Source organism: Lepidothrix coronata, unplaced genomic scaffold (genome assembly GCF_001604755.1).
Source record: "Lepidothrix coronata isolate B3197 unplaced genomic scaffold, Lepidothrix_coronata-1.0 Scaffold165, whole genome shotgun sequence".
Classification (NCBI taxonomy): Eukaryota; Metazoa; Chordata; class Aves; order Passeriformes; family Pipridae; genus Lepidothrix; species Lepidothrix coronata.
Genome location: NW_016690345.1, coordinates 694,157 through 720,877, shown reverse-complemented (window position 1 = coordinate 720,877; position 26,721 = coordinate 694,157). Strand labels below are relative to the sequence as shown.

Sequence of the window (26,721 nt, the reverse complement as noted above, 5' to 3'; positions counted from 1 at the left end):
CGGGGGGACATGTAGGGATCATCAGCTGGACTGTCTGCGCCTGAAATCACCAACAGAATTAGAAAATGAGTCTGTTTAAAGGATTTCTATATGGAAAGCAGTGAAGCACTGTGATGCCAGCAGCTCCTTGCCAGCATCAGGCAGCTGCTTGGCTTCTGGGGTGGTCACAGCTCTTGGAAAATGCTGGGACTTTCTAAATGTGCTTTCGAGGGGATAAAATACCTGTCCAGTTCCATTGCAGGGGTCCTTCTTGCTGTGAGTCAGGGGTCTGCAGTGGGGCTGGGGATGTGGTGATGGGTGGAAAGCCTTCTCCAGCCATCCCAGCCATGGGAAGGGTATGATGTAGCTCGGTGTTCCTCTTTCCAATGGGTGCATTGGGTATTAAATCACAGAATTGCTTTTTCCATACCTGAGAAGGTGGCAAGGCTGGTTGATATCATGAATGCCCTCTCCACATGGGAACCTTTAGGAGCTGTAGGCTGGGTTTTCGTCTTAGGAGAAGTGATTTCACTGGAATTAGTGGAATCCAGGCTTTGGCTTTCCATGTGACACCAGTATGTGTGTACTCTGAATAGCCTGCTGTGATGGTTGATAAGAAATATTCTTAGTTATGTACTGTTTGCTTTTGCTCCAGAAGCAAGAAATAACCTGCGTATTTAGGGTAGGTCAATATAGTGTTTATCCCAGTTTTTCTTTGCAAGTAGTGCTGACAACTTAAGTCTTTTCCTTCTTACTATATTCCTCTGATTGTCAGGATTAAAATACATTTAATATATTTGCTGGCTGAGCTCTGCCCCACTCCCGGCAGATTTACTGAGACCTGGGAAGAATTGTTGGTACAGGGGCCATGCACTCCCTCCTTACTCTTATAGTGCTCTCACAGTGATTGGTCATTTTAAACAATGCTCAGTGCAGAATCCAGTCTTGAATGGGATTTTAGGGCATTTTAAACACATTCTAGGTGTCTGTGTTTAGTGGGTGCCCCTGGCAAAGCAGGAAGAATTTTGAATGCCAAATGCATGTTCCTGCCTTGATTTTCTCCCCTGGAAAAAAACCCTCAGGACAGAGGCAGCTTTGGCTCATGAAGAGCTTCAACATTGCCTGAGTACTTGTAGGCAGTTTGGGATGTGAAGTGTAGCTGCCTGCCTTCCCAAAACTTGTGGGATCCTAGAGTCACAGAAGGGTTTGGGTTGGAAGGGCCCTTAAAACTCATCTCATTCCAACCCCCTGCCATGGGCAGGGACACCTTTCACTAGACCAGATTGCTGCAGGTCCTGTCCAATGTGGCCTTGAAGACTTCCAGCGATGAGGCAGCCACAGCTTCTCTGGGCAACCTGTGCCAGGGCCTCACCACTCTCACAGGGAAGAATTCCTTCTGAAATAATATCCTGTCTAACCCTGCCCTCTGTCAGTGGGAAGCCATTCTGCCTTGTCCTGTCACTCCAGGCCCTTGTCCCAAGTCCCTCTCCAGCTCTCTTGGAGCCCCTTTAGGCACTGGAGGAGGCTCTAAGTTCTCCCTGAAGCCTTTTCTTCTCCAGGCTGAACACCCCCAGCTCTCCCAGCCTGTCTCCAGAGCAGAGAGGCTCCAGCCCTCAGAGCAAATCCGTGGCCTCCTGTGGACTCACTCCAACAGATCCATGTCCTTGCTGTGCTGGGGACCCCAGAGCTGGATCCAGCACCCCAGGTACAGTCTCACCAGAATAGAGGAGAAGAATCCCCTCCCTTGACCATGGAAGATGAGCTGGAAGAGATGGACATAGCAGCTTTCACTGTGACACCTGGGCGCAGCCATGTTCTCCTCTCACAGGCTTATTTATTGTTCTGATTATGGAAGCTGGCTAAATATCACTATCCAAACTATGTCTGAAAAGTCTACTAGATCAGTACTAGAAAGGATTTTGATGTTTCCCCCACTGGGCAAAGCCGGACCCCTGCACCAGGGCATGGTTGAAGCCCAAAGGGCAAAGAGGTTTCATTCAGAGTCCCGCCAGTGTCCAGGGACCAGGTGTCATGAGGAATTCCAGAATCAGGGTGCACCTCTAGGAAACAGGATAGTTCTGAAGTTAAAAAGCAGTGGATGCTGATGTCCCCGCTCACTGCAGGAGCAGTGGTGCGCTCAGTCCTATCTGGAGACAGCTGTGTTTTGGCAGGAACCCACCATATCACACTTTTGGCTAAAATAAGCCAAGTAAAGCCAAAAGAAGCACGGGGAGGGTTGTGCAGGCACCTCTTTTCGTGGAGTCGTGAGACCTTTCACTTGAGCTGGTGGAGGCTGGAAGTCTTCATGCCTCTGCAGAGAGAACAGAGATCCCCTGGGTACCTCTCTGAGCATTTGCAGGTGTTTCACCCCTTCCCACTGCCTCCCTCCAGCCTCCCCCCAGTGTGTGCAGTCTCTCGAGTCAGCTCTTCCCAGCATTTCCCCCTCACTGCTGCCAGCCAGACCTCCCCACCCTCTGTCCCCAGCCATGCTGCAGGAGCAAGGAGGAGTTTGAGCCTTGTTGACCCCCAAAACCTTGAAATTATAACTCCTGCCTCTCCATTGCCAGTGATAATGGGCACAACAAGTGGTTTGAGTTGGGGGGATGATGTGATGCTGGCAACCCCCCAGCACCTGTGAAAAGTGGAAGGTGATAAAGAGCCTCCCTCCTGCTCCCTGCCAGACTTCAGCCCAGTTTGGTTTGTTTTTTTTTTTTTCTTTTATTCTTTTTTTGGTTGGTTTTTTGGTTTTTTTGTTGGTATTTTTTTTTTGATTTGGAGCAGTGAAACCGAGCACAAAATGTATTCCAAACAAACACCTCTCTATGCAACCACTTCCCGACCGGGCACCAAAACTTATCCAGCACAACAAGGGATACAAGGATCTGAAATACCTACTGGTTGTGGCTGAAGCCCATAATTCCCCATGTTCCTAATGAGCTGACGTTTAGAAACGCAGTTTATCCATCTCCCAGAGGCACTTACCATCGGAGGCACAGCACAAGAACATGTGCTGTGGGGACAAGCGGTGACAGTGCGGCTCTGGTGACACAAAGAGGGTCTCTGGGTGCTGGTTGTGATGCCCACCAGCTGGCCCTGTGCCAAGGCGGAGGAGCTGAAACTAAGAATGGGCTTCTTTCTGGTATCGTACTTCAGACCCTGACCAAGCACTTCTGCCAAAGATTTGGACTTTATTGCACTATACGCAGGCCAAGTCCTTCTGCTAATGTTTTTGCCATGTCTCACCATGGCTTCCTGCTTTGGTTTTTGGTTGGTTTTTTTTCATTAATTTTTGTTTGTTTTCCTTTTTTTTTTCCCCCCTTCCATTATAATTTTGTTCTTGCTTTTCGGTGTGACTTCTTGTACTCTATGACAATAACCTTCTTAGCTCTAATGTCCCTCCTACCCCTCAGCAGTTGACCAAGCTCCACCAGTTGGCTATGCAGCAAACCCCCTTTACTCCCCTTGGACAGACCACCCCCGCTTTCCCTGGTACGTACCCACACGCCCTTTCAAGATATCCTTCTCTTACCTGTAGAGTTTCTCTCTCTTTCTAAACTCATGCTATTTAATGGAAATGAGCAGGGCAAGTAAAAAGTTGCAATGTCCACGGGGAAAGGCTAACTAGAGATGGATATTTTGGGGGTCCTCAAGGGCGAGCTCTCAGCCCTTTGCCATGCATGCCTGGACTCACTCTCAGCTTTGCTGGCTTTCCCAGCAGAAGTGATGACCACCATTAGGGTCCTTCCCTTCATGGAGGAGGAGGCAGCATCCCCTGCCACACGCTGATCCAGACCCCGGTGGGACATCCCCGCTTTCCCGGGGGGAGTGGCTCGGTGCCGGCCGGGGATGCTGCCTCAGTGTGTGTGGGGAGCGGTGCCGAGCCAGGCAGGATGGCACTCCCGCAATGGGAAGGAGTCGTGGCTGTAGGAGGCCGCATTGACAGGAGCACAGCCAGCCCTGAGCCTTGTCCTCAAGGCTGGCATGTTCACAGTGACCTGGGAAGCAGATAGAGCACAGGGGATGGAGATACTTAAAGTACCGGTTGGAAATGCCTTTTCTGACAATATGTTCATCATATTTTGAGCTTCCTAGATGAAGTGACATTGCTTATCTCCTTGAAGGCAAAAGCATTAAACCTGTTTCTTCTTTGCTCTTCAGGAGAAAAGCTGCCCTTACATTCCTCCGAAGAAGCTCAAAATCTGATGGGCCAGTCATCAGGTAAAACACAAAGCTAGAGGGAAATAAGCAGGCTTTGGTTGAAATATATATATTCCGTTATAGGACCATGCCATTGTTGTGCTCTGAGAGGAATCATGGTATTTGTGGAGAAGACAGCAGGTTTTCTTGGTGGGCAGGGAGAGGCCAGGCAGCACTGTTCTTCTTTGTACAGCATGTCAAAAGAAAAGTGCCTGGACTTTATTGCCTGGTTTTGTGATATTTGTGTATAACTGCCATAGAATCACAGAACATCCTGAGTTGGAGGGACCCACAAGGATCATCGAGTCCAACTCCTGGCCCTGTGCAGGACAACCCCAAGAATCCCACTATGTGCCTGAAAGTGTTGTCTAAACACTTCTTGAGCTCTGTCAGGTTTGGAGCCATGACCACTGCCCTGGGGAGCCTGTTCCAGTGCCTGACCACTCTCTGGGGGAAGAACCTTTTCCCAATATCCAGCCTAAACCTCCTCTGACACAGCTCCAGCCGTTCCCTCAGGTCCTGTCACTGGTCATCAGAGAGCAGAGGTCGGTGCTGCCCCTCCACTACCCCTCATCCGCAATGAGTTCTCCCTCAATGCCATCTGCGTAACAGGAGGATATCAGAGTCATCACCCTTATTCCTTCATTTAATTTTGCCTAAACTTTGCTCAGAAACAGCAGAAAAATGCCGGTGGGAACAGCAATGACATGCAGCTTTAGCCATCTCCAAGCCATTCAGGGTGAGTTGCAATTTTAGTGGGACAGGACCCTGAGGAGCCAGAGCATGGCTGCAGCCTTGGAGAAATTTTGACGGCAGATGTCCCACATTCATCCGTATGTGCGGAATGGATTTGTCTTTTCTTACCTGCCGTTGCTTAGAGGAGTTATCCTGAGACCTGGAGGTTCACAGGCAGTATGAGCCAGACCTCCCTGGGCATGCCTGGGGCACACAGCCATCCCATGCATGCCTCAGAAGTTTGGGGATGTCACCTAACTATGAAAGCAAACATATGCCAAGTAGATAGACCCCACAAGACTGTAAAAGTAGAGATTTCATGATGCTGACCTGCGCAGCCATGTTTTTTGCATGTCCTCTTTGCCCTTTGCAGTCACCCAAGGCACTAATCCTGCCCTGACACCTTCATTACAGCCTCAGAGACTGCTTGTGCATATCAGAGAGGGAGAATCTGGAGTGCTAAAATAAACCAGTCTCCAGGTAATGGGGAAGCCATTCCTTGATGGCTCTGTGATGCAGGGATGGTGCAGTACCATGGCACCTTGTGTCCCAAGGGCTTTCAGCAGCACCCATGGCATCTGAGCATGGGACAGGAGATGCCACCTGTGAGTCTGAGGAGCTTAGCTCGTATTCCCAAAGAACCCTGGATGCCTCAGTGCTGCTCTGAGCCCATCCCCAGTGCTCTGCTCCCTTTAGAAGACATTTTCTGCCATACCCAGACTGCTACTGAGCTAGCTGAGCCTTGTAATGCATGACTGAGAGGCTGGGACACCCTCCTCTGAGGGGCATGTCTGTGTTAGGTGCAGTCCACCTTGCCTGAACTGTGAGGAAGCTCAGTGTGCAAGACCGTCCAGGGCTGGTGAAATGTGTGCTGTAAAGTCAGCATTGAGCGTTGCCTGTGGTGTAAGAGCTGGGCAGGATCTGTTTTGTGCAGGGTTTGGCATTAGTACCCCTGGCAGGGGTGAAGGACAGCAGAGGGCTGCCTAGCCGAGGATTTGCATCCCCAGTTCTAACATATCCTCTCCTCTCCGTGCTCCCAAGTGAAAAATGTGGTGAGGAGACCTCCTGCAAGGGAGGTGCGTCTGGGAAGCTGCATTCAGGAGAGCGCAGGACTCAGACTCGTAGAATCATGGAATTGTTTGGGTTGGAAGGAACCTTAAAGCCCATCTCATTCCAACCTCCTGCCAACCCCCACTAGCCCAGGTTGCTCCAAGCCCAGTCCAGCCTGGCCTTGAACACTTCCAGGGATGGGGCAGCCACAGCTTTTGTAGACAACTTGTGCCAGGGCCTCCCCACCCTCACTTCCTAACAGCCTAACATCATGCATGAGCACATCCAAGTTACCTGGAGCTCCTCTTCCTCAGTGCTGCGGCCCTCGATGGAAATATGTGAGGAATTTGGAGCTGCTGCTGTCTTCTTTTGCAGCAGCCCTGCATTTCCAGTCTCCTTATTCTCTTTATTCTGCACCTACTTACTCCCCTTTCCACAGATACAGACCTGGCAGTCTCCTGTGCTCTAAAAATCCTTTATCAGTGGTCTATATCATAAGGATAAGGGGTTTTTTTTCCAGTTACTACGAATTCCCATCAGCCACCAGACAGCTGCTTTCTTGCAGATTTGTCATAGGACATCCCTACTTTGGCACTGAGGTGATTTAATATGGAAAATCATGGGAGAGGCAGGCTTTGACCTGGCCTAGGAGCACTATGGCATGGTGTCCTCTTACCTCTGGAGCTGCACACACAGGGTATCCTGCTGGCTCCAGCCATTCCCACCATGGAGGAGAGAGCTCTCCCTGATCCAGGAGAGGCTGGGAGGAAGCACGCCTCTGCCTTTGCTCTTCGACGCGTAATTTTGTAGGGAAGCAGGATCTGAATCTCCATACTGTTTATCTTGCTTTCCCTTGGGAATAAGAGGGACAGCTGGTCCTGGGTCCAGCTAGGTTGCATGTCTTAGCAGTCTGGCTTAAATTTAGGGTGAGTCTGTGGGGCTTTAACTTGCAAAGGACTTGTGCCAGTGCTGCCGGATTCCCTGGGGAAACCGGTTTTGGGACACCAAGCTGCTGTCATACCAAAGCAGCTCAATGCTGCTGCATCCAGAGAGGGCTGGAGGGTGCATGGACAGCATTCCTGCTGGGCTGGTGGGTGTCCTAGCCAGCATGCTCTCTGCTGCTGTGTGGAAAGATGTTTTTCCCACCTCTCTTTGGTGATGCTGGAACCTTGCACCCTCCTCTGAAGCCATTCCCAGTGGGAGGATGAAGGGTGGGAAGCGAGGCACTCATAGGGCAGCTCAAGGGATGCAGGGAAGGTGACACCCAGCTCCAGCAGAGTCAGGTAGCAACCATCTTCCCCCTCCTTGTCCCAGAGTGTGTGATCCCCTTCCCCTCCCACCCCGGAGCAGGACGCAGCCTTTGCAGTGTTGACTGTTGTGGGAAAGCAGTGGAGCTCCATCGTGCTGCCTCTGCAAGCTATAATAACCATGTCTCCTTGCATATGCCCAGGTTTGGATGCCAGTCCCCCGGCCAGTACTCATGAACTCACCATTCCCAATGATGTAAGTAGATCCAAGTGCTTCCTTGGCATGTCTGTGTGTGTGTGTGTGTAGACACATATATGTATATGTGTGTGTATATATATAAGTATAAGCTGCAGCCATATGGCTTTGTTAAATATATTTAGAGGTGCCCCTTCACCATGTTCCCTTATCCATGTGCAGTCCGTTGGGGATCAACCTGCAGCATAAAGTGCCCACTTGACTTTACCCCATCGGTAGCTTCCCTAGGTACAATCCTTAATGCTCTATTTCCCTTTCCAAGTGAACTCAGTGCTCATGAAACATGCCCAGTTGACAGCACTGGGAAAGGGAGAGAGCTCCCATGCCAGCCCTGATTAAACTCTTAATTGCTTAATCAGGCACTGGCACGTCTGAGATGATGTTTCAGCTCAAGGGTAGTGAGTGGGCTGGGGGGGGTAGTGAAGAGGAGGTAAGTAAATAACATTTCTCATGCCACAAAGTGCCACACGTGTGTGAAGGACGGTGTGTCTCATCTTAGTGCTGGTGACAAGCAGCTTTGGAGTCTTAACAGATGGAGGCGTTGTGGGTGTTGGACTGGGATATTTGGTGGGACAAGGCTGGAGTCATGCTGGGCAGGGTGCTTGGGGATGCTCCAGTGGAAGGAGGTGGGATGGAGAGCACAACACAGCCAGTCCCTGGATTCATGTGTCTCACTTGCTTCTGGACTGGCCCACCGGTTTCTATGGATTAAGAACCAATCTGCGCTCAAATCAGGAGAAGGGCAAGCAGGGGGATGACAGCCAGCCTCTGTCCCCATCTCCATCACCAGCAAGCACCTTCAGCCCGTCCTCATCAGGAGTCTCTGGATGGGGTCTGGCAGCTACCTCTTCCTGCTGTTCACCAACACCCAGCAGCACGAGGGAAGGCAGCAAGCCCGGCTGCAGCTGCCTGGCACCTCTGCCAGGACCTCCTTCCGCCCAAGAGACGTGGCAGTGCAACAGCTTCTGAGCATCTGCCACCTGAAACCCTCAGAGATGCTTTACCCCAGGGCCAACCACCATGGAGCAAATCTCCAGAGGAGTCTGTGGGAGATTAATCACCAGTCTGCATCTGTCCATCCAGCAAGGACCCCTCTCCAGGAGACTGCAGGGAGCTCTGCAAGTGCTCCAGAGGTTCCAACAGCCGTGTCTGTGGAGCCTGGAGGACCGTAGCAATCTTCACAAATATCAAGAGACCCCTTGCAAAAGGGGAGGAAGGGATGCCAGGGGACCTCCCAGAACCCAGGAGCACTCAGAGCATTCACTCGCCAGAGTGAATGCTCTGCTCAGCAGACCTGAGCAGCATTAAATGTCATCACCTGCATCTTGAAAAATTCCTCCCTACCTCTTCCTCCTGTTGTTTTGAAGGCTTTTAAACACTGCCACCTTCTCAGGAAGCTGAGGACAGGTTTGATTTTCTTTAAGGGTCTCCTGGTGTGTTTTAGTGGTATAGCTTGGAGTTGTGCTGCAGTTTAAGTTGTGCTGCAGTGAACATTTGGAGGAGTAGTCGTCTCCACTTCTGCCATGGCAGAAATCCAGCAGCTGCCAAGATGAACATCCCACTTATAAAATGCCCAGGCGCAACCTTAGAAAAGAGCTCAGATGTCCAAAAGGGGATGCAGAAACACCTCATGCCTGTGTTGGCCAATATGGATATCTTGCTATGTGTCACCAAGCTTCAGAGATCAAGTTTGAGGGAACCACCATGTGGTGCACAAATGAGCGAAAACAAAGACCACTGAGGAAATTCAAGCCATCGAGGTCCATTGAGGAAATTCAAGGAATGGACATTTGCGGATATTCAAACCTCCATCTGGCTCTGATTTTTTCACAAGAGCGTGAAGGATGTGTTTTTAAGTAGGAGTCACCTCTTCTGCGGGTGCCACAGCCACATGGTGCTCTCCTGAGCATGCCAGTGAGCCATTGGATTGCACTGAAAGAGCTAGAGGGGGTAACGGAGGCACCGAGGGCATCCCAGTGGGGTAGAAGGAATGTGGGAGGGGGCTCCTGAGGTTGGGCTGACCCCAGCGAAGGCAGAGGGCTTGTTTCCTTCTAGTAACATGTCCAAACCACATTTGGGTTTGCTGTAACTGGCAAAAGGATAAGTAACTTGCAAAACACTGACCATTTATTAGACCACAGAAATTATTATTACTGAAATGAGCCCTCCTTGAAGCCCTCTGAGATGCTGGGCATGATGTGTGGATACTGGAGGTTTTGCCCCCACAAGGAGCAGAGCAGGGCAGGCTGCTGGATGAGTCCTGGGAGGACTATGCTCGTGTGCAGGTGGGATTCACCCCCGGGCTGTCCCTCTCCTGTTTTCATGAGCACTAAGGTCACACGCGTCCCAGGGCCGTGCAGTTGTGCACGCATCCCGCTGGCGACGGTCAGAGCTGCCGCTTCTCAGACGTTCCCTCCGTGCTTTTTTTCCTAGCTAATAGGCTGCATAATCGGACGCCAAGGGACCAAAATCAATGAAATTCGGCAGATGTCGGGAGCGCAGATTAAAATCGCCAACGCCACGGAAGGGTCATCGGAGCGCCAAATTACCATCACAGGAACCCCTGCAAACATCAGCCTTGCGCAGTACCTCATCAACGCCAGGTGAGACCCCCCGCAGACCTCCGCCACCTTCTGCCACGGCCAATCCCATCCTGCTGGCCTGGTGGGAGCAGCCCTCGCTCCCGGCACCATGGGCCAGGAGGGGCTTCCCAAGGCTGGCTGGGACAGTTGGTGTCTTGCTGAGAGTTCTGAGTGGAGACCAGACGTCACCAGCGGGACATCTCCCTCCAGCCGGCGCTTTGGCTGGGGACTGGGAGCTGCTTCACCGCTGGCGGGTTGTGCCGGTGACCTGCCCGCCTGCCACCCTCGCTCCTGGATTTTGCTCACGGGTAGGGCAAAATCACCGCCGTCTTTCTCTGTGGATGAGGCAGGAGACGGGGACAGGGATGGAGCTGAGACGGTGGCAGGGAGGCATCACTTGGGACCTGCTTGCTGGGATCCCAGCGTCGCTTACTGCCTCTTCCACGTGCTTCCAGACCTCCCAAAGGCTTTCCTCCATCCAGTGAAAGTAATCAGTCCAATAAGCGCAAGACATGGGAACGGCCTGATTGCTTCCTTTTCATCATGAAAAGCTTGGCGCAGCAGGACTTCACAGTGGCCAAGGGTTCCCAAAACTGCCACAGGCTAGGGGGAGATGCAGCCCATGCTGAGGGGGACCAGGGGTCCGGCAAGGGACTGAGAGGGGAGCATGCAGGGGAGGTGTAGCTGGAGAGACAAGTTGGGGACTAGCTCTGTGCTGGCAGTGAACTGTCTCCAGGGTGTTCACTCAGACCTGTTTGCCTGTGTGTATGGACTCATGGATAGAGAGTTTAAAGGGATACAGGACCTTTTACTGGCTTTGCACCCACCTGGCACAGCCACACAAGCAAGCCTGTCCACCTCTGTGTGTCCTCTGCTACGGGCAGGATTGATGCTGTGCCAACGCATCGGATGTGTGCAGCTGCAGGAGGCTGCTGGCAGGGTCCCGAGGACGGGGGGCTGTTGGCGGCGACTCTGACATTTGTTGGGGTGTGGGCTGGGAGTACCGGTGAGGTCTGTATGTGCTTTCTCCTCCTTGCACCCAACCCACCTCAGCCCCGACCCGCAATAGACCCCCATCATCCCATCCCGCCCTGCTGTCCCGCTGCCCATGCCCATGGCACCTCTCCACCTCCTTAGGTGAGGGATGGGGCCAGCCCCCCACGGGCATGGCTGAGTGGCTTTCCAATCCCAGCTCCTTGCCAATCCCCCCTCCACCTCCTGAGACAAGTGAGAGAAAGAAAAGAAAACCAAGCGGCTCTTCGTTGCTGGGAAGGGCTGGCTGAGCTGCCACCTCTGCAGAGATGACCTGACGGGGGGCAGGATGGGGCTCAGCCTCTCCCACAGTTTCCAAAACCAGAGCAAAATGAAGCAGCAGGGGGAGATGGCACAGCTGCCTGTCCCCCGTGGGAGAGACGCTTCTAGAAGAGAAGCCGTGCACTGAGTTGTCTCCTGCCTCTGGTGGGTGACATCTCTGCTACAACACGGTGATGGTAACGGGCACTACCTGGCAGCTGTGAGGAGTGGCAGCCAGCCATTACACTGACTCTATGCTCCAGCCCCCCCGTGCCCTCCACGGAGGACCCCAAGCCACCCAGAGATGCTCTGCCCACCCCGTCTAAGCAGGGCGTAGGCAAGAGGAGGAGCACTGCCCCACAGGGTCTTCGTTTTCTTTTCTGCTCCAGTGATTAAGCGCTTGTTTTTTGTCTCCCCCCCACCCCTCTCTCTGCCCCTGTCTATTCTAGGCTGACGTCTGAGGTCACTGGAATGGGCGCACTCTAATTTCCACCCACCATCCTCCACTCCGCACCACCTGACCCTCTCCAGCCACCGGCACTCCACCCAGCCTGTACTGCCTGTACATTTACCGTCTTCCCTTTGCCTCCACAGATACTCTTTTCTTTACTAATGAATATATATATATATATATAAACACACATGCGCATATGCACACACTGGAACGGTTCTTTACAAGCTCCTTGCTGTGCTCCCAAGGCTGCTCCCAAACTCTTTGGTTATGGTCCTTGTTTTCAGCGTACGGTGTTAATACTTCATCTGCTTTTTGGGGATGAGGGAGGGGGGAGAGGGGTGTTTTTTTTCTCACTGGTGAGACTTCCGGAGATGACGGGGTCTCTAGTGTCAGTCTAGCGTAGTTACTTACACGTTTGAGTTGACATTGGCGGTACTTTCTGTAGCCTATGGACATATGTGATGCCAACCAGAGTTGTGCGTGCTTCAGATGAGTTACTTTTCTCACCCTTCTTCCTTTGGTGCTCCCTCTTGCTTGTCCTGGCTCACCTTTGCCACCTCACATCCCTGCCCTCAGGGTACGGGTGTAGTTTTCACCCTGTGTTATTTGGGAAGCGGAACGCTCGTGGGAACCACAGGTTCACCCCCAGGCTTCTCTCTTTGAACATGGCATGGTCCAGACAAGCCCTTTTTCATATTAAATTAAGGGAATCACACACACACACACATACACAAATGCTCCTTTTTTTTTTAACTAACGAGCAACTGGAAGTGGGAAAAACTCAGCTGTGTGGGATTCACACCCCCAGGGGCCTTTGAAAGCACTCTTTTGGCAATCCCCATGGGCAAAACCTTTGGACGATAGCTCAGGAAGCTCTGTGAGCTGGCTGTGTTTGTCGTTGTTTGTGTTCAATAAATGTCTGTGCAGCTCTGGTACCAATGGGCTCCGACTGTTCTTCTCCTGGGTCGCCCCACCAACTCCAGTCCCATCCTTCCCTCTGCATCCTCCCACACCTTTTTAGCTGCTTGGAGGGAAGGTGGGGGTTGTATACAATAGTTCTTCATTACTATTATTATTATTACCATCACCATCGTAATTTTTTATTTTATTTTGTTTAGAGAAAGTCCCCAGGAGTGATGCACTTCCCGAGTGATTCCATGCTTTCTGTCTTTTTTCAAAGGGAGAGTATTTGGCTTGCATAATCTTTTGGTTTTCCTTAAGATTAATTTAAAAGTTATGGTACAACAACCAACATCTCTCACTGCCTCCTTGTCTGGACGGATCTGCCATGTCTGTGCCCCACACCCTTCCCCAAGACCCTCTATGCCCAGTCCTGCCTTCTGCTTCCAGGCTTTTATTCTCTCTCCTACCTCTCAAATAGGAAAACAAATATGTTTTCTGCCTGTTAATTCCTGACTGTCCCTTTTTTCAGACTGCAAATGAGGGGATCATGATACACCATGTCCCCAGACAGCTGAAGCAGCCGCACTGTACATTTTTGCACTGTACCACATGGGAAATATATTGTTTTTCCAGGTGAGCCCCAAGACTTCATGGCCTTTCCCTCTCTTCCACCCTCAGTGCTGGCAGGAACCGCTGGCAGCTTCCCACCTTTCTCCTGCTGGGATGCTGGATCACTTCTCCTCCTGTCTTCAGCGCTGACTGCTCAGCACTCACACAGGGCTACGTCAGGGACTCCGGGTGATGCCACCTCATCAGTGGAGCCAAAGATGGGCAGGGGGTTATGGGCTCCAGCAGGGAGCTAGCAGGGATGAGAGCACAGCCCTGGAAGGTGAAGGTGGCTGCCAGCCCCTGCTGCTGAGCATCAGCCATTTGTTCAGCCCAGGTGTCCTAAAACCCGTGCATGCTCAGCTCTCTGGAGCATTCCAAGCCTCTGTGGTTACAGGTACTCCCAGATCCTCCATAAGATGCTTTGCTGCCCATCCCCAACCCCTTGCTCTGCTCTTCTTGACACTTTGGGTTCAGCTGTGCCTTTTGGGTGGTCCAGCAGCAGACATGCTAAAGACCATCCCCTGATTCCTCATCTGAAGAAGTGCAGATGCTTTGGGCAGTGCTGCTGTGGGCTCAGGTGGAGCCAGTAGCCTCTGCTGACATCATCTCCCCCTTGTATTTGTGCTGATGCTGAAGATGGAGGGAGTCAGGCACCAAATGGTTCCTCCCCCAGGTTGCTGACTGGCCAGCACAAGCACAGAACCACCTCCCAAGGTGGTGAGTCAGTTGTGGGCAACTGGCACTCCTCATCTTCTCCTTTTCGTCACTCTCCTTTAGACCAAGTATTTTTCCCATTGAAGGAATGAGATATCCACGTGTGAGACCCAGCATGAAAATAACCACCCAGCAGTGTGCCAGAGCCACCCCGGTGCCCTGGCGGGTGAGCCTGGCAAAAGCTGCACATCCCCACTGCCACTACCCTGCATGGCAGCCAGTGGCATAGGGTGATGCCTCCTCGGAGGGGGACGGTGCATGGAGAGAGCCAGCCCAACCTGCCATTGTCAGCTCCTCCATGGGGCTGCAGGACAAGCCAGAGCACAAGAAGACCTTCCAGGTGATGGAGGAACAGCAGCTGCAGCAGCACCATGTTGACCAAGGCCGAGAAATCCATCACAAGCCAACACGGTTGTGGGGTTTGTGCATCTGGGAGCACAACCGCATCCTGATGATAATGAAGGTGGAAATGGCTTTGCCCGGGAATTGGCGGTTTCTGCGGATCACATCTGCCCTGAATTCCTTTGCTCTGTGTGCGCTGTGCTCCCCGTGCTATTCCCCACCTCTACTGAGACAGTGCTGCCCAAAATAGCAAATGCCAGATTGGGTCTGCCAGATGCAGCCGAGCTCAGAGGCTACTGGAAGGGGGAGCAGTCAGCAGCAATTCCTTTACACCACGCCAGCAAACCCACGGATAACATCCACCTCCAGGTGCCATCCCCATTCCAGCTCACTGCTATGCATCCATCACCCAGCAAGATTGTGGAAAAGCCACCACAGGAATCGATGGTGAAGGAGAGGAGGTTGGATATAAGCATTGCTCTGGCATCAGGCCAGTATCCACGACGTCGTGTCAAGGCTTGTGCTGCAGCAAGGACCTGTGCTCAGGGAAGTGCTCCAGGGAATGGTAGATATGGCCACGGGGGACAAAGGGCGGACCAAGCAGTAGCAGTCACCTCAGGAGAACTGCACAGTCATAGAATCATGGAATATCCTGAGTTGGAAAGGATCCACAAGGATCATCCTGGCCCTGCACAGGACAATCCAAAGCATCCCTCCTGCTGGCATGCCCTTTGACTTCGCAATTTTTCTTTAATCAGCTTATCCATCATCATCTGGGCTTGAGCATGGTTTGGAGAAAGAGGTGTTGGAACCACTGCAACATCTCCTGGGATCATGTTGATGATAAGGAGGATAACAATGAAATCACAAGAAATGTATCAAGTTCGGCTTTGATTTCTTCAGGATGGCTCAAAAGGAGATTTGCTGCTTTCTTTGGAAGGAGCCTCAATGTTTTGCTTTGATTTGCGATAGGTCTTGGGTTTCCATTTTGGATGAACTTAAAACTGCTCCAGTGATGCATACACAGCCATGCCACTGGGAAAAATTTCTAATATTGTACTGAATATTCCATACAAGGTGAACATCCCAGTTAATCAACTTTAATACATTGTTTTTCTCTCCCAAAACAATGCATTTTATCCGGCCAGAATAATTCAACATTTCTGGAAGCAACCAGCTCAGTCAAACTCTTTGGGAATGAGTTATTTTGTGGGAAATTGTGACTTTGACTGGAAAGTATTGATCCAATGCCCCCAGAGTGTGGGGGTCTCCATCAGAGAGGGGCCAGCTGAGGTCTGTGCTCAGCCCTTTGCCCTCAGCTGAAGGTCTCCACTGCCCCCACATATCCTTGTTGTGCTCCCAAAATTGTTTGGAGTATTGTTACATGCTATTTTTTCCCCCTAGACTGTATTTGCAAATGTAGTACATAATAAGGTTGAAAAAAATAGACTGTTTCCCCTAAGGGAAAGTGACTTTCACCAGGGAGACTCTTTAAATTTCAAACTCTTTTTGAGCTGCTTTTCAGGGGTTTGTTATGTATCCATGCTAGTCACTTTTAATTATGCTAATTCCAAGCTTATGGTCCATTAGCAAGGGTAATTTCCCCTCTCCGGTGCCGGCAGAGGTAGGGTTTCTGGGGGATCACTGTGTGCTGTGGCAGGGATGAATGCTTAGTCTCATTTTCTCCTTGGCCACAGGGATGGAAGGCATCTCTCCTAGCCCTGCCTGGCTGCAGCCCCCAGCCCCTGGGAGGTATCCCTGTCCCCAGCTCTGGTGCCCCCCCGGCTGGTCGCTAGGTGTCCCCATTGACCAGTTTTTGCACGCCTCCTGCTCCAGCCGGGATGTGGGAAGCACTGGGATGTCCACTGCTTCCAGCTGCTGATCCATCTGCGTGCAGAAGACATCCCACGCTGCTGGAAAGGGAGTGGGGTTTTGTGTGTGTCCTCCCCCCACACTGGTGACGAGCAGTGACATCCACCGAGCGTGTGGCTGGCACCGTGTGCCACTGCGGGAAGGGTCCCATCAGTGCTGGGACCTTCCTTGAGCCGCCTCAGCCCATATGGGCAAGGACACATGATAGGCATCTCCTTGGCCATGGGTGTCCCCACACTCTTGGGATATACCGGCTGTGCCAAGGGACAAGGTCGGTGGCACAGGCCACCACCTTACGGTGGCCCAAGGCCATTCAGTCTGGCAGAGGGACAAGGTTTTGCTGGAGAGGTCCCGAGGGTTTCCACCCCTTGTGGTCTCCGGGGAGGCCAGCACTCGCAGGCAGGATGCTCTGTGTCTTGGCTGGCAGCAGGAGCGGCTGCAGCTGGTGGAATGACTTGCAGAAAGGTCAAGGTCTCAGTGCAATTCCCCTGCTCCCATGTTGGATATCACAGGGAGCTGGGACTCTGCTGAGGGGGATATTTTTGCTTTCCCTTCAAAAAGAATGCAGCTGCAGATCTTAATCTGCTGTGCTGGGCAGCGAGCCTTAGGCCCCTGTCCAAAGGGTAACGTGGCAGTGACTTTTAGGAAGTACTGAATGTACCAGATGTGCAACTCCTTCCACTCCAGATGTGCAATCCCACTCTGCCTCAGCGCAGTTGTCCTGCAAAGAGGAAGATGAGACTCCAGATCACTCAGAAAGCATCCCCCACACTAAATCCAGCCAAGTGCAAAGCCAGACTGGCTCTGTATTCCCACACTTGTGTTTAGGCAGTTTAACCGCAGGGATGTCTCTTCCCAGAAATGATGCTCATGCCCGCTCCACACGTGGGGAATAAAACCAGCCGGAAGATGGAGAACATGATGGAGCAGCAGGAAGAGGCTTCACGTCTGAGCGCCTCACTGAACCACAGCCTGTGGCTGATTCAAAACACGCGTGCTATTTCTAGAAGGAACTGCTTTGATCCCAAAAGAGAAGTCTGTGATGTGCATGAGGACTTGAATATTTGAAGCACGCTTGGAGCACTGTGTCCTGGTTCCCTGCAGGCACTGTCACTATTTATTCCTAGAGAAAGCCTGTGTCTAAGAGCATTTGCATCTGGATCTAAAAGGCGATGAGTGACGCTTGGCTCTGGAGCTTCTCCAGGTTTTGATGCATCAGATGAGATTTGGTGGTGCAGGATGCTCCATGGAAGCAGGGGCACAGTGGAGGAGTGAGATGTGCTGTGAAGTGTGGGCATGGTGGTGATGGGCCACCACAGCCAGCCGGCAGCATGGGGAGAGCAGGATGGAAGGATGGAGCAGCATCACTCTGGAATTCAGGGTTGCATGCATAGCTTGGGATCAAACCACAACGGATATCCAACAGGATTTCCCAGTTCAAAGGGGAGCAAGACATGATGTGCTCACCCAAAAGCACTCAATTAGTGGTGTGGGGTGTTTTTTTTGGTGGGAAGACATGGATGTAGCAATGATGTAGCCTGAGGCCTCTGCTGCAGCTGGTGATATGGTTTTCCCAAGGGATGCTGCTGCATTCTGCTAAGCACGCAGCCATGCTCCTGAATGTCTTACAGGAGAGCTGCAGAGGAACTGTCCATAAAAATCCAGTTAGGGATGCATACCCAACACCCAGGGAAACCACAATCTCCATGTTTAAAACAAATTTTCAGTTGCATAGCTAAAATTTATTTTCTTGCCATGAGTAGATCTCCCATCTGCATATTTTGGGCTGAAACATGGTGATTTCCAGAGGCACAGGATGGTGCCGTGCAGCACCAGGCAGATGTGCAGGGGTGTGTGCCCTTTCCCAGTGTTCCTCCCTCAGCTGCCTATCATCCTTGGATGCCCTGTGATGCCCTTGCTCATCACCCTAAAACTTGCTGATGGAGGCCAGCAGCACCAGCTCTCTTGGTCACCATCCCCACAGTCATGGGTTTGTAGGGCACAGAGAAGCAGGCAGGGACTATCCTCAGCCGAGGAACAGCCTCAGAATGTTTAGATGGCTCCTCTGAAATTCCCAAAAAGTCACTCAGCACCCAGTGACAGCCCACAAGGCAAACACACAGCACACCAGGCAACCACCTGGGCTCATGTGGCAGCCCAGCTCATGTTGGATGTGTTTGGGTGCAAGCACCCATGGGAAAAAAAGGAGGTTTGTTGTAGTGTAGCAGAGCTCAGTGTGGGCACAGCTCCTCCAGCTTGACTTTTGGGGTGTGGGTGATTTCAGCGTCATGCTGGAGAGTTGCTCCATGTTCATATAGACTAAGGGGCCAGGAGGCACCGGTGTTGGAGCCTTGGCTGAGCCCTGACCATCTCCCTTACTTGCCCTCCAGCTCTGCAGACCCTGATCCCCACGGGAGGAACACCTTCACCGCCTGACCGGAGCGCCGCAGCTGACGTGGTGCCAGTGGCTGATGCTTGAGCCCCCTCTGAAGACGCTGCCGGCTTCCCGTGAGCTTCTCCAACTCCTCCGTGGCACCCTTCAGGCCAGCTGCCTGAACCCCCCTGCCCATGGCTGCCTAGACCCTGCTGGGGCAGCGGTGGGACTGGGGGGCTCGAGCAGCAGGTCTCAGGGGGACAGCAGCTTGCAGCCAGTGTGCAGCAGTACCCACTTCTGCGAGCCAGCGCTTCCCATCGCCCCTCTCTGCGCTTCGTTATCACCCTTCGCACCCCTGCTGCTTTGCAATGTATCTCGTGGCTTATTTGTGTCATTGCAATAAAGCTTTTGTTGTTTGAAGTGCCCTCCATGGTGAGTGGGGCGAGGCTGGGGAGCCATGGTTTGGGCAGTGGGGCATCCATGGAGAGGGTGGTGGGATACTAGGCGGTGCCCCAGTAGCACAAAAGCCTCAGTACCCCCAGAATGGTTAACAGGGAAACTCAGCCCACACAGACCATGAAGCAAACCATGGTTTGGAAAATGGGCCTCAGAGCCCTGGCTCCACTCAGCATCAGGAAATGATCCCACATGGGAGCGAAGCTGCCAGGAGGGGAGGGGGAGCAGAACGGGAGGGAGCACTGCAAAGAGAATCCAGAGCTTTCCCAAAAGGCGGTGACGACCAGGATTCATTATCCATCGGGAGACGTGTTTATAGCCAGCGTGAGTCACTGCCGGGCCCCCGGATGGGAGCAGCCCATGTCAGGGGCTGCCACCATTTGGGATGGGTCTGGGCTGCCCGTCCAGCCCCACACAATGGCAGCTCTCAAACCGGCCCCACCAGGCCGCCATGCACCAGCCCTGGCCCTTGGAGCAGACCCAGTGCTATTTTTGGACACATTGGGGTATGGCTTTTTTCTCTGGGATGCTTCATTTCTCACTCAAGAAGAAAAGCCAGAGCACTGCCCCAGCTCTGCATGTTGCCCTGATGCAGCGAGGGCCTCCATCTCCAGCTGGTCCAGACCTGGGTTTAACACACATCCAGGCACTCAGGAGAGGCCAGCGGTGCCCCCCTGGACCTCTGTCCCATGGGGAAACAAAGGCAAAAATGCCCATGTTGACATTTTTCTCCGTTTGGAGCTATCTTTTCCAAATGTACATCATCCCTGCTCCTATGAAAGGGCTGTGGGCAGGTAGGCAGCCCCCTGGATTTTACCCCTATTTTCACCCTTCCACAACCTGCTCCCCAGGGAACACCATCCCCAAATTTCTATGGAAGCTGGAAGTCATCCTCCCCTTGTTTGTGCTATCCCTGACACCCCCTTTGCTAGGGTGCCCAGCCCAGGTCCCTGACAAGCCACAAAACCACCCACTTCTGGCTAAAAAACAGATTTTCTGGGTTTCTCCTGCCCAGAAACTGGTAGCATGCTTTTGCTTGGAGAAAAGCACATGTTCCTGTTCCTGTCCCATTCCCAGAGCAGCAGCACCATTGGAAACCCTCCCAAAGCAGGGTGTCGCTAAGACAGATGCTCTGGGAAACGTGGCTTAGGGCTCTTTTCCCACTTCCCTGCAAGCTGCCCACAAAGCACCTTGCCTGGCCACACACCCCTTTGCTGAGCTGGAAGGCTTTCCCAGAGACAGTGGCAGTCCCAGGGAAAGGACCCAGTGAAGTTGTGGGTGCAAACACTCCCAAATGTTGTTGCCTCCCCACCTACCACCACACAGGGCTGGAATCCCTGCCCAGGCTGGAGACGTGGGATGCAGAGGGATGTTAATTACCTGCCTGCACTAATTTATCCTCTGCTCATCAGCTGCAAGACAAAGCATCTGTGCCCCACCGAAAGCATTTAATGGTGCAAACGCCTTACACCCCTGTCTGTTGCCACCAGACCTTTGCTGGAGGGCTTTCTGCTGAGAGGGTGAGTGTTTGGAGATGAGAAACAGTGTATTTGCTTTTGGCCGTCCCTCTAAAAAATAATAAAGTAGCAAAAGGGAGATGCTTATCTTTACAGCCTGCTGGGATTCCCCTGGCTGCAGTTTGTGCTGGGAGCTGCTGCATGGAGCAGGGGAAATAGGCTTGAGGACAGCAAGCACAGGATCACAGAATGGTTTGGGCTTGGAGGGACATTAAAGCTAATCTCATTCCACACCCCTGCCATGGGCAGGGACACTTCCTACTAGAGCAGGTTGCTCCAAGCCCCATCGAAGCTGTCCTTGAACACTTACTTCAAGGGATGCTGCAGTCACAGCTTCTCTGGGCAGTATTTGCTAGTGCCTCACCACTCTCCCAGGGAAGAATTTCTTCCTAGTATCCAATCTAAACCTATTCTCTTTCAGCTTAAAGCCATTCCCCCTTCTCCATGTCTGAATGCTTCACATTTGGTCCTCGCTGTCTGTGAAAGATCTGAGGAGGATGCTTGGCACTGCTTGGAGTGGGCTGGGAAGGCATCCTTGCCAGGAAGGGTGGCTGGCTTGTTTTAGCCTTCTAGGAACAGGCTGCAGGCTGGATCTGGCTCTGGTGTGGAGAGCCCAGCTGCATGCCTTGCTACGTCCCAGGACTGCTCTGAAAGGGCACAGCCACTCCTAGAGCTGCAATGGCTGCTGGAGTGGTAAACATAACGAGTATAAATATGCATACAGAAAAAAATGTGAGCAGAAACAGCCTGGGAAGGGGCTAATGGGTACCTCTGGGGGTTTGCCAGACGCATGCAAGCTCCCGGGAGGGGGTGGATCATGCCCACAAAAAAGCGTGGAAAGGGGTTGAGCTGGCTCTGTGCTGCACTGTGCCATGAAGCCAGTTGAGGTGCTTTATCCAGAGGGCAGCCCACAAGGAAGATGCTTCTTTGTGCTTCCTAAGGCTGTGGGGTTTCATGCCTACTTCCACATGGATGCAGAGACAAGGGCTGTAACCCATGGCAGAGGAAAAGCAGGTTTTTGACCTGCATAGCTCATCTCTTTGCAATTTGGTAATGCAGGCTGGGTTCTGGGAGCGTGGGGCTGCGTGGGACCAGCCAGCAGCACTTCCAGTCCCCCCAGCTGGAGGCAGGCTTTGTCTGGCAGCCGCTCGGCTGTTCCTCGAGTGCCTGATGCCTCCCTTCCCCAAGGAAGATATGCCCAGCCTGGCAAGCACGCTCTGCTCCCTGGGAATCGCCCAAGCAACAACTTTTATTGCAGAGAAACGGAAATTTTTCCCTGCTCAACTGACAGAGAGCTGAGCGCGTGTTTTTCCACCCATTTTTCCTGGACATGCTCCATGAGAACGGGGTCCTCTGTCCCCTGTCCCAACAGCAGTGTCCCCAGGGCTGGGGGTGGCACATCCCGGGGTGCTGCCTTTTCTCTAAGAGCAGAAGGACACTGTAGGTGCTGCTGATCTTGCCAGTTTTATCCCTGAACCATGATGTTCTCAACTCCCAAAAACCCACTCTTTGGGCTCTTTCTATTTTCTGAGTGTAAAATGGGGGGGGGGGGGAAAGCCCTAGAAGTGAAAGCAGTGCTGCCTGCTTTCAAGCCTCTATTGTGGAACAGGGGATGAGGGTGAGACTCTTTCACCAGGACAGTGTGGGGAGGCCCTTCCTGGTATCCTGACTGTGTGACATCCTGGTATCCCATGGTCCCCCTGTGAGTCGAGGATCCCTGCAAGCCCTGGGGTGGCCCAGAAAAAGGATCCCGAAAGCATTATCTCCTCTCCTCCAGCTCCCATGCTGCATCCGCAGCCTCCCCTCTCATTCGACCCTCTCATCTTTCCTAAGAAGCTGAGCCAAGCTTTCCCACAGACCCAGACAGCTATTAGGGAAATATTATTACCAGATGGTTTGTTTTTTTCCATAAGAACAGAGGCCAACGTTAGTGAGGTAATGGGGAAAAAATTAACCCACCACACACCAGCCTGGGCGTGGGGATGTGGATTTACTGGTGGAGCTGTGCCATGTCCTGGCTGTGCCAGCATGGAAGTGGTCTGCAGGGTGGGGTGGCAGGGGGACACCTGCACCCCATGCGTGCTGGATGGATGGCAGCTGGAAACCACCCGTTGGAGTGGCGGTGACCCCCTGAGGTGGCTTGGGAAGGGAAGAGTGTATCCCCAGATGGTGCTGGGAGGGAGGGAAGGGTCCCCCCAGGCCAACTCGGACTGGTGAGAGCAAAGCCCAGCTGGCAAACAGCAGGGCAGGGGAGTTTGTGCCGGGTCAGCAGTTTGGAGAAGCACCATGAGAGAAGCTGTGCTGCCTCTTGTGGGGTCAAAGGAAAGGGGCCACTTAGAGTAGGGATGTCAGAGGGTTTGGAAGATGGGCTGTTTCTTCCACTGGGTGTTTTTTGGAGGTGAGTGGTTGAGTGCAAGACCCTCCCCTAGTGCTGCCAAGGCACACCCTGTGCCCATGGTGAGCTGCTCGCATGGCAGCACCCGCTTGTGCTGGGAGAGGTGATGTTTTCCTGGTCAGAGGGGTTTCTCTGCTGCCTCCTCCTGCAGAGAACTGCTGTGGGAAGCTAAATTATCATATGCAGAAGCACCACAAGCCACATTCTTTCCAGTGGGGTTTGTGGTTCGCACAGTGCTGGCCTCATACCGCGGCTGCCCCTGTGGTGGAGGTCTGAGCATGGAGGTGGGGAGGACAGTGGGTTGGAGGGTGAGCCATGGGGGAGCTGGGCTGTACACCTTGGGGGTCCTAAAGCCAGTCTGGGGAGGAGCAGCCCTTGGTAACCAGACACATGGAAACCTCTCCCAGAGAACATCCATCATTCCAAACGTTTCCATCGCTGGGCACTCATGTCCCCAGGAGTGGGGGGAAGGTGACAAAGATGTCGCAGGCAGTTGTCAGGAGACCAGTGTGCTTCATGTGGTTACAGCTAGGGAAATTTCGGTGCTCCTTAATTGTGGCATTTCCCAGCACCGTGTGAGAGGGCAAAGTAGTCCCAGCTGCAGAAGATGGAGCTGGAAACCTGACATTTGATCCTGCCTTCCAAAGCACCCTTTGGTTATGAGCACGCTGCCAGGTTCAATGCTGACTTTTACCATGGGAATTCATTTTAGTTCCTTTCCATATTTTCTGTGGAAGCATAGCTTTCCATTTCCAAGTAGACTTGACTAAAGGGAAGGAAAGGTTTCATGAAAGAGTTAATATCAGAAAAACAGAGCAAACTCATTCTTTTCTCAGTCTCTGGGAGGAGAAAAGCAAAAGTTCTGTCCCAAGTGTACGTTCTTTTTTCTGCACCCAGTTTTGTCTGGAATTGGACTAAAAGTTTATTGCAGTGCTGTGGGCTGGGACTTGGGAAGGAGAACAGCCATTCCCTGGGGCACATTGGCACCATGGAGGGAGCTCTCCTTGCCCATCTGCATGGCACTTGGGAGGGAGGCTGATAGATGGAGGAGGTCCCCTGCTCCTGGGAGGGGCAGAGCCATAGGACTCAGTTTCCCTGGCCTCCTCTGAAGAGGAAGGGAGAGGGAACGTCCTTCACAGGCATGTGTCCTTGGATTTCAAGACACGATGGCATGCTGCTAGTCCCAGTGACTTGGGAAATTTTTTTTTACTGCAAAATTAGCCCACACTTTTCCAAGAAAATGGCTATTCAATGTCCTGGGGATGCTGCTGGCTGTTGGCCATGGTTTAGCACTGCAGACCTGGAAAAGGCAAGGATTTAAAACGCTTTTGGAGCTGGATACGGCTCCAATCCCGCTGTCCATTCAGAGCACCGAAATTTCCCTAGTTGTAAGCACATGAAGCACGCTCCTGGGACATTATGCCTGATAACAGCCCCTGGGGTTTGGTGTGTGGGCTCTGGGCAGAGACTGGGGTCCCCAGTGAGGTGGGAGGAGCTCCCCAGGGCACACAGGATCTGAGAGGCTGCAGCTGTGGGGAGCCATGTACGGTCGGCAGGCGCCTTACACAGGCCATACCATTATCATTAAGTCTTTGCTGACGCAGCCAACTGGCCTCCAGCTTGCTCCAGCTCCGCGGAGCTGTTCCTGAGCAGGATGTACTTTTCTCTTCCTGTAGGGAGAGGGAGATCGGCTCTTCTGCTAGTTGGGATAATTCCCTGTGAGGGAAGGGGAAAGAGGAAGAGAGAAAGCTTAAGAGGAAATGCCTCTGGTGTGCAGGTTCACAGGATGACTCTGCTAAGCTGATGCACGAATACAGGTCCCTTCCCAGCTCCCCCCTTTCTGGGAGCTGCTGGCTGGTTTTCAAAACCCCGAGTGAGCTCCCTCATGGGAGCCTGAGGAGCTGTGCTGGAGAGCCAAATTAGCATCTGATCCCCCATTAAGCATCATGTAGCTGGACTTGTCCCTGGGCATGCTTGTTCTCTTGGATAGTATCTTCAGTAGGTTTGAGAGGTCTTGAAAATTTGCCTTGTAGTGTGCTCACCTCTTGGTGCCACCTGTGCAGTTCAGCAAAGCCCACACACCTCAGTGCCTGGGTGGTTCATTACACCAGCCAGGTTCACACTCATACTAAAGCTTTTTAGCTGGGGGAGGAATGCTTTCCTCAGCACAACCAACCCCTTGCTGTTCTGTGGCCAGGATGTCTCTTCCCACCCTCAGCAATGCTGCCCAGCCAGCTCCGGGGAGCTGCCCTGTTTTTCTGGCTGCCCCTCAGCCAGAGCATGTGACACCCTGAGACTCTCCAAAGTCCTAGAGAAGCTGTGGGGACAGGTTGCAGGGGTGATCAGGAGTCATCCTGAGACCACCGTTTTCTTCTCTTTGCTTTAATATCAGCTTCCACAGATGCACCTAAATTTGTGTTGGAGTGAAAAACGGCGCCTGTTTTTTGGGTTCACAAGGTTTCAGTTCAGCACAGTCTGCAGGTTATTTTCACTGGTTTTGGATGTTGTTTATCCAAAGAGTCATTATTTGATGCATCTGCCTCAATAGTGTGGACAAGATTCTCCTCTATTGTAACTTGCAACCCGTGGGGCTACTGGGTTCTTTTGCATTGTCTCAACTTGAGACACATCTGATGGCCAAGCCTGCGATGTTTCCTCCTGCTCATCCACACAAAGGTGCTGTCAGAGTAGTTGTGCGTGACAGCTAGGATGACAGAGGTGGCAGCCAGCCCTGCATGGCAGGTCTCCTGCTGCCTTCATGCTACCAGCTTGGGTGCAAGCCATTTGTACTGACTGGGTTTGTGCTGTCAACTCTTTGCCGTTTAGAACAATCCGGCAGCACCCCTCAACTTTTTATTTAATGACAGCTTTTGGTCCCCCTCCTGTGCTTTTGGGAGTAGGTTACAGCTGCAGCTGTGAAAAGCTTGAAAGCAAGGTCAACCCTCAGGTATTTCACCTCTACCCTCCCCTAGCAATTAATGCTCCCACTGTGATGAGGGGTTGTCTCTGGTTCTGGCCATGAAGAGCAAATGGTCAATACCACCTTGGGACTCCTTGCTGTGGGGGTCCACACTACTACAGGTCCTCAGGCTCTCCTGCCATCCTACAGAATGGGAAAATGCTCATTTATGGGTTTCCCTAAGGACTTGTGCTCCTACTTCTACCTCCTAGGCTTGACAGCTTTGAGCCTGTCCCCACCCTCTGCCCTGAGTATGGGCCTGGGGAGAAGGGTTGTTCCCAACCCAGGGTGTACCTGTGGGTTTCTTCTCAGCTTGCCTCTCATGTTCCTGACTGGGTTGAGCAGAAAACCCTGAAACTCAGGGAAGAAAGTGCTTCTCCAAAAATATGGTACCTCCACAGTGCCCCAAATCCCTGTGTGGCCTCGGGGCAGCTCCAGCTCTGCCATGTGGTGGGGACTCCCTGGGACAACACAGACCAGCTCTCATGCAGTTTGGGATGCGTTGGGAATGCCTGTCCCCCTGTCCCAGCTTTCTTGGCCCAGGAGCTGAGAGGAAGCTGCTGGCAGGTGCCCCAAGCCCCCCCGCCCCAGCGAGCAGGCTGAACCCGGGCAGGATGCTGACTCTGGGCACTGGCTGCACCGGGGCTCCCTGTGTGAGGGTTGTAGAGGTCCTAGGCACTGGTGGCCAGGCTGCTATCGCAGGTACAGCGACATCCATAAAAAGGGTAAGGAGAAATGCTTCATTAGGTTCTGACTCACAGCTGACAGCCCCTGATCCCTCCCTCCG

The 26,721-nt window shown here is 52.6% G+C and overlaps 1 protein-coding gene across 16 annotated transcripts in view; it reads left to right on the top strand.

Moving 5' to 3' along the window:
- PCBP3 (poly(rC) binding protein 3) overlaps positions 1-18,999 on the top strand; it is a 57,429-nt gene extending 38,430 nt beyond the window's left edge. For 7 of the 16 annotated variants that reach the window (XM_017829539.1, XM_017829542.1, XM_017829552.1 and 4 more), the window contains 5 exons: positions 3,390-3,468; positions 4,138-4,197; positions 7,412-7,464; positions 9,898-10,067; positions 18,624-18,999. In XM_017829539.1, coding sequence (XP_017685028.1) covers positions 3,390-3,468; positions 4,138-4,197; positions 7,412-7,464; positions 9,898-10,067; positions 18,624-18,669 — 408 coding nt within the window. In that variant the 3' untranslated portion in view covers positions 18,670-18,999. Of the gene's footprint in view, positions 1-3,389; positions 3,469-4,137; positions 4,198-7,411; positions 7,465-9,897; positions 10,068-11,788; positions 12,730-18,623 lie in introns of those variants that run through there. The other 9 variants (XM_017829553.1, XM_017829547.1, XM_017829554.1 and 6 more) reach the window with 6 other exon arrangements.
- The last annotated feature ends 7,722 nt before the right edge of the window (positions 19,000-26,721 follow it).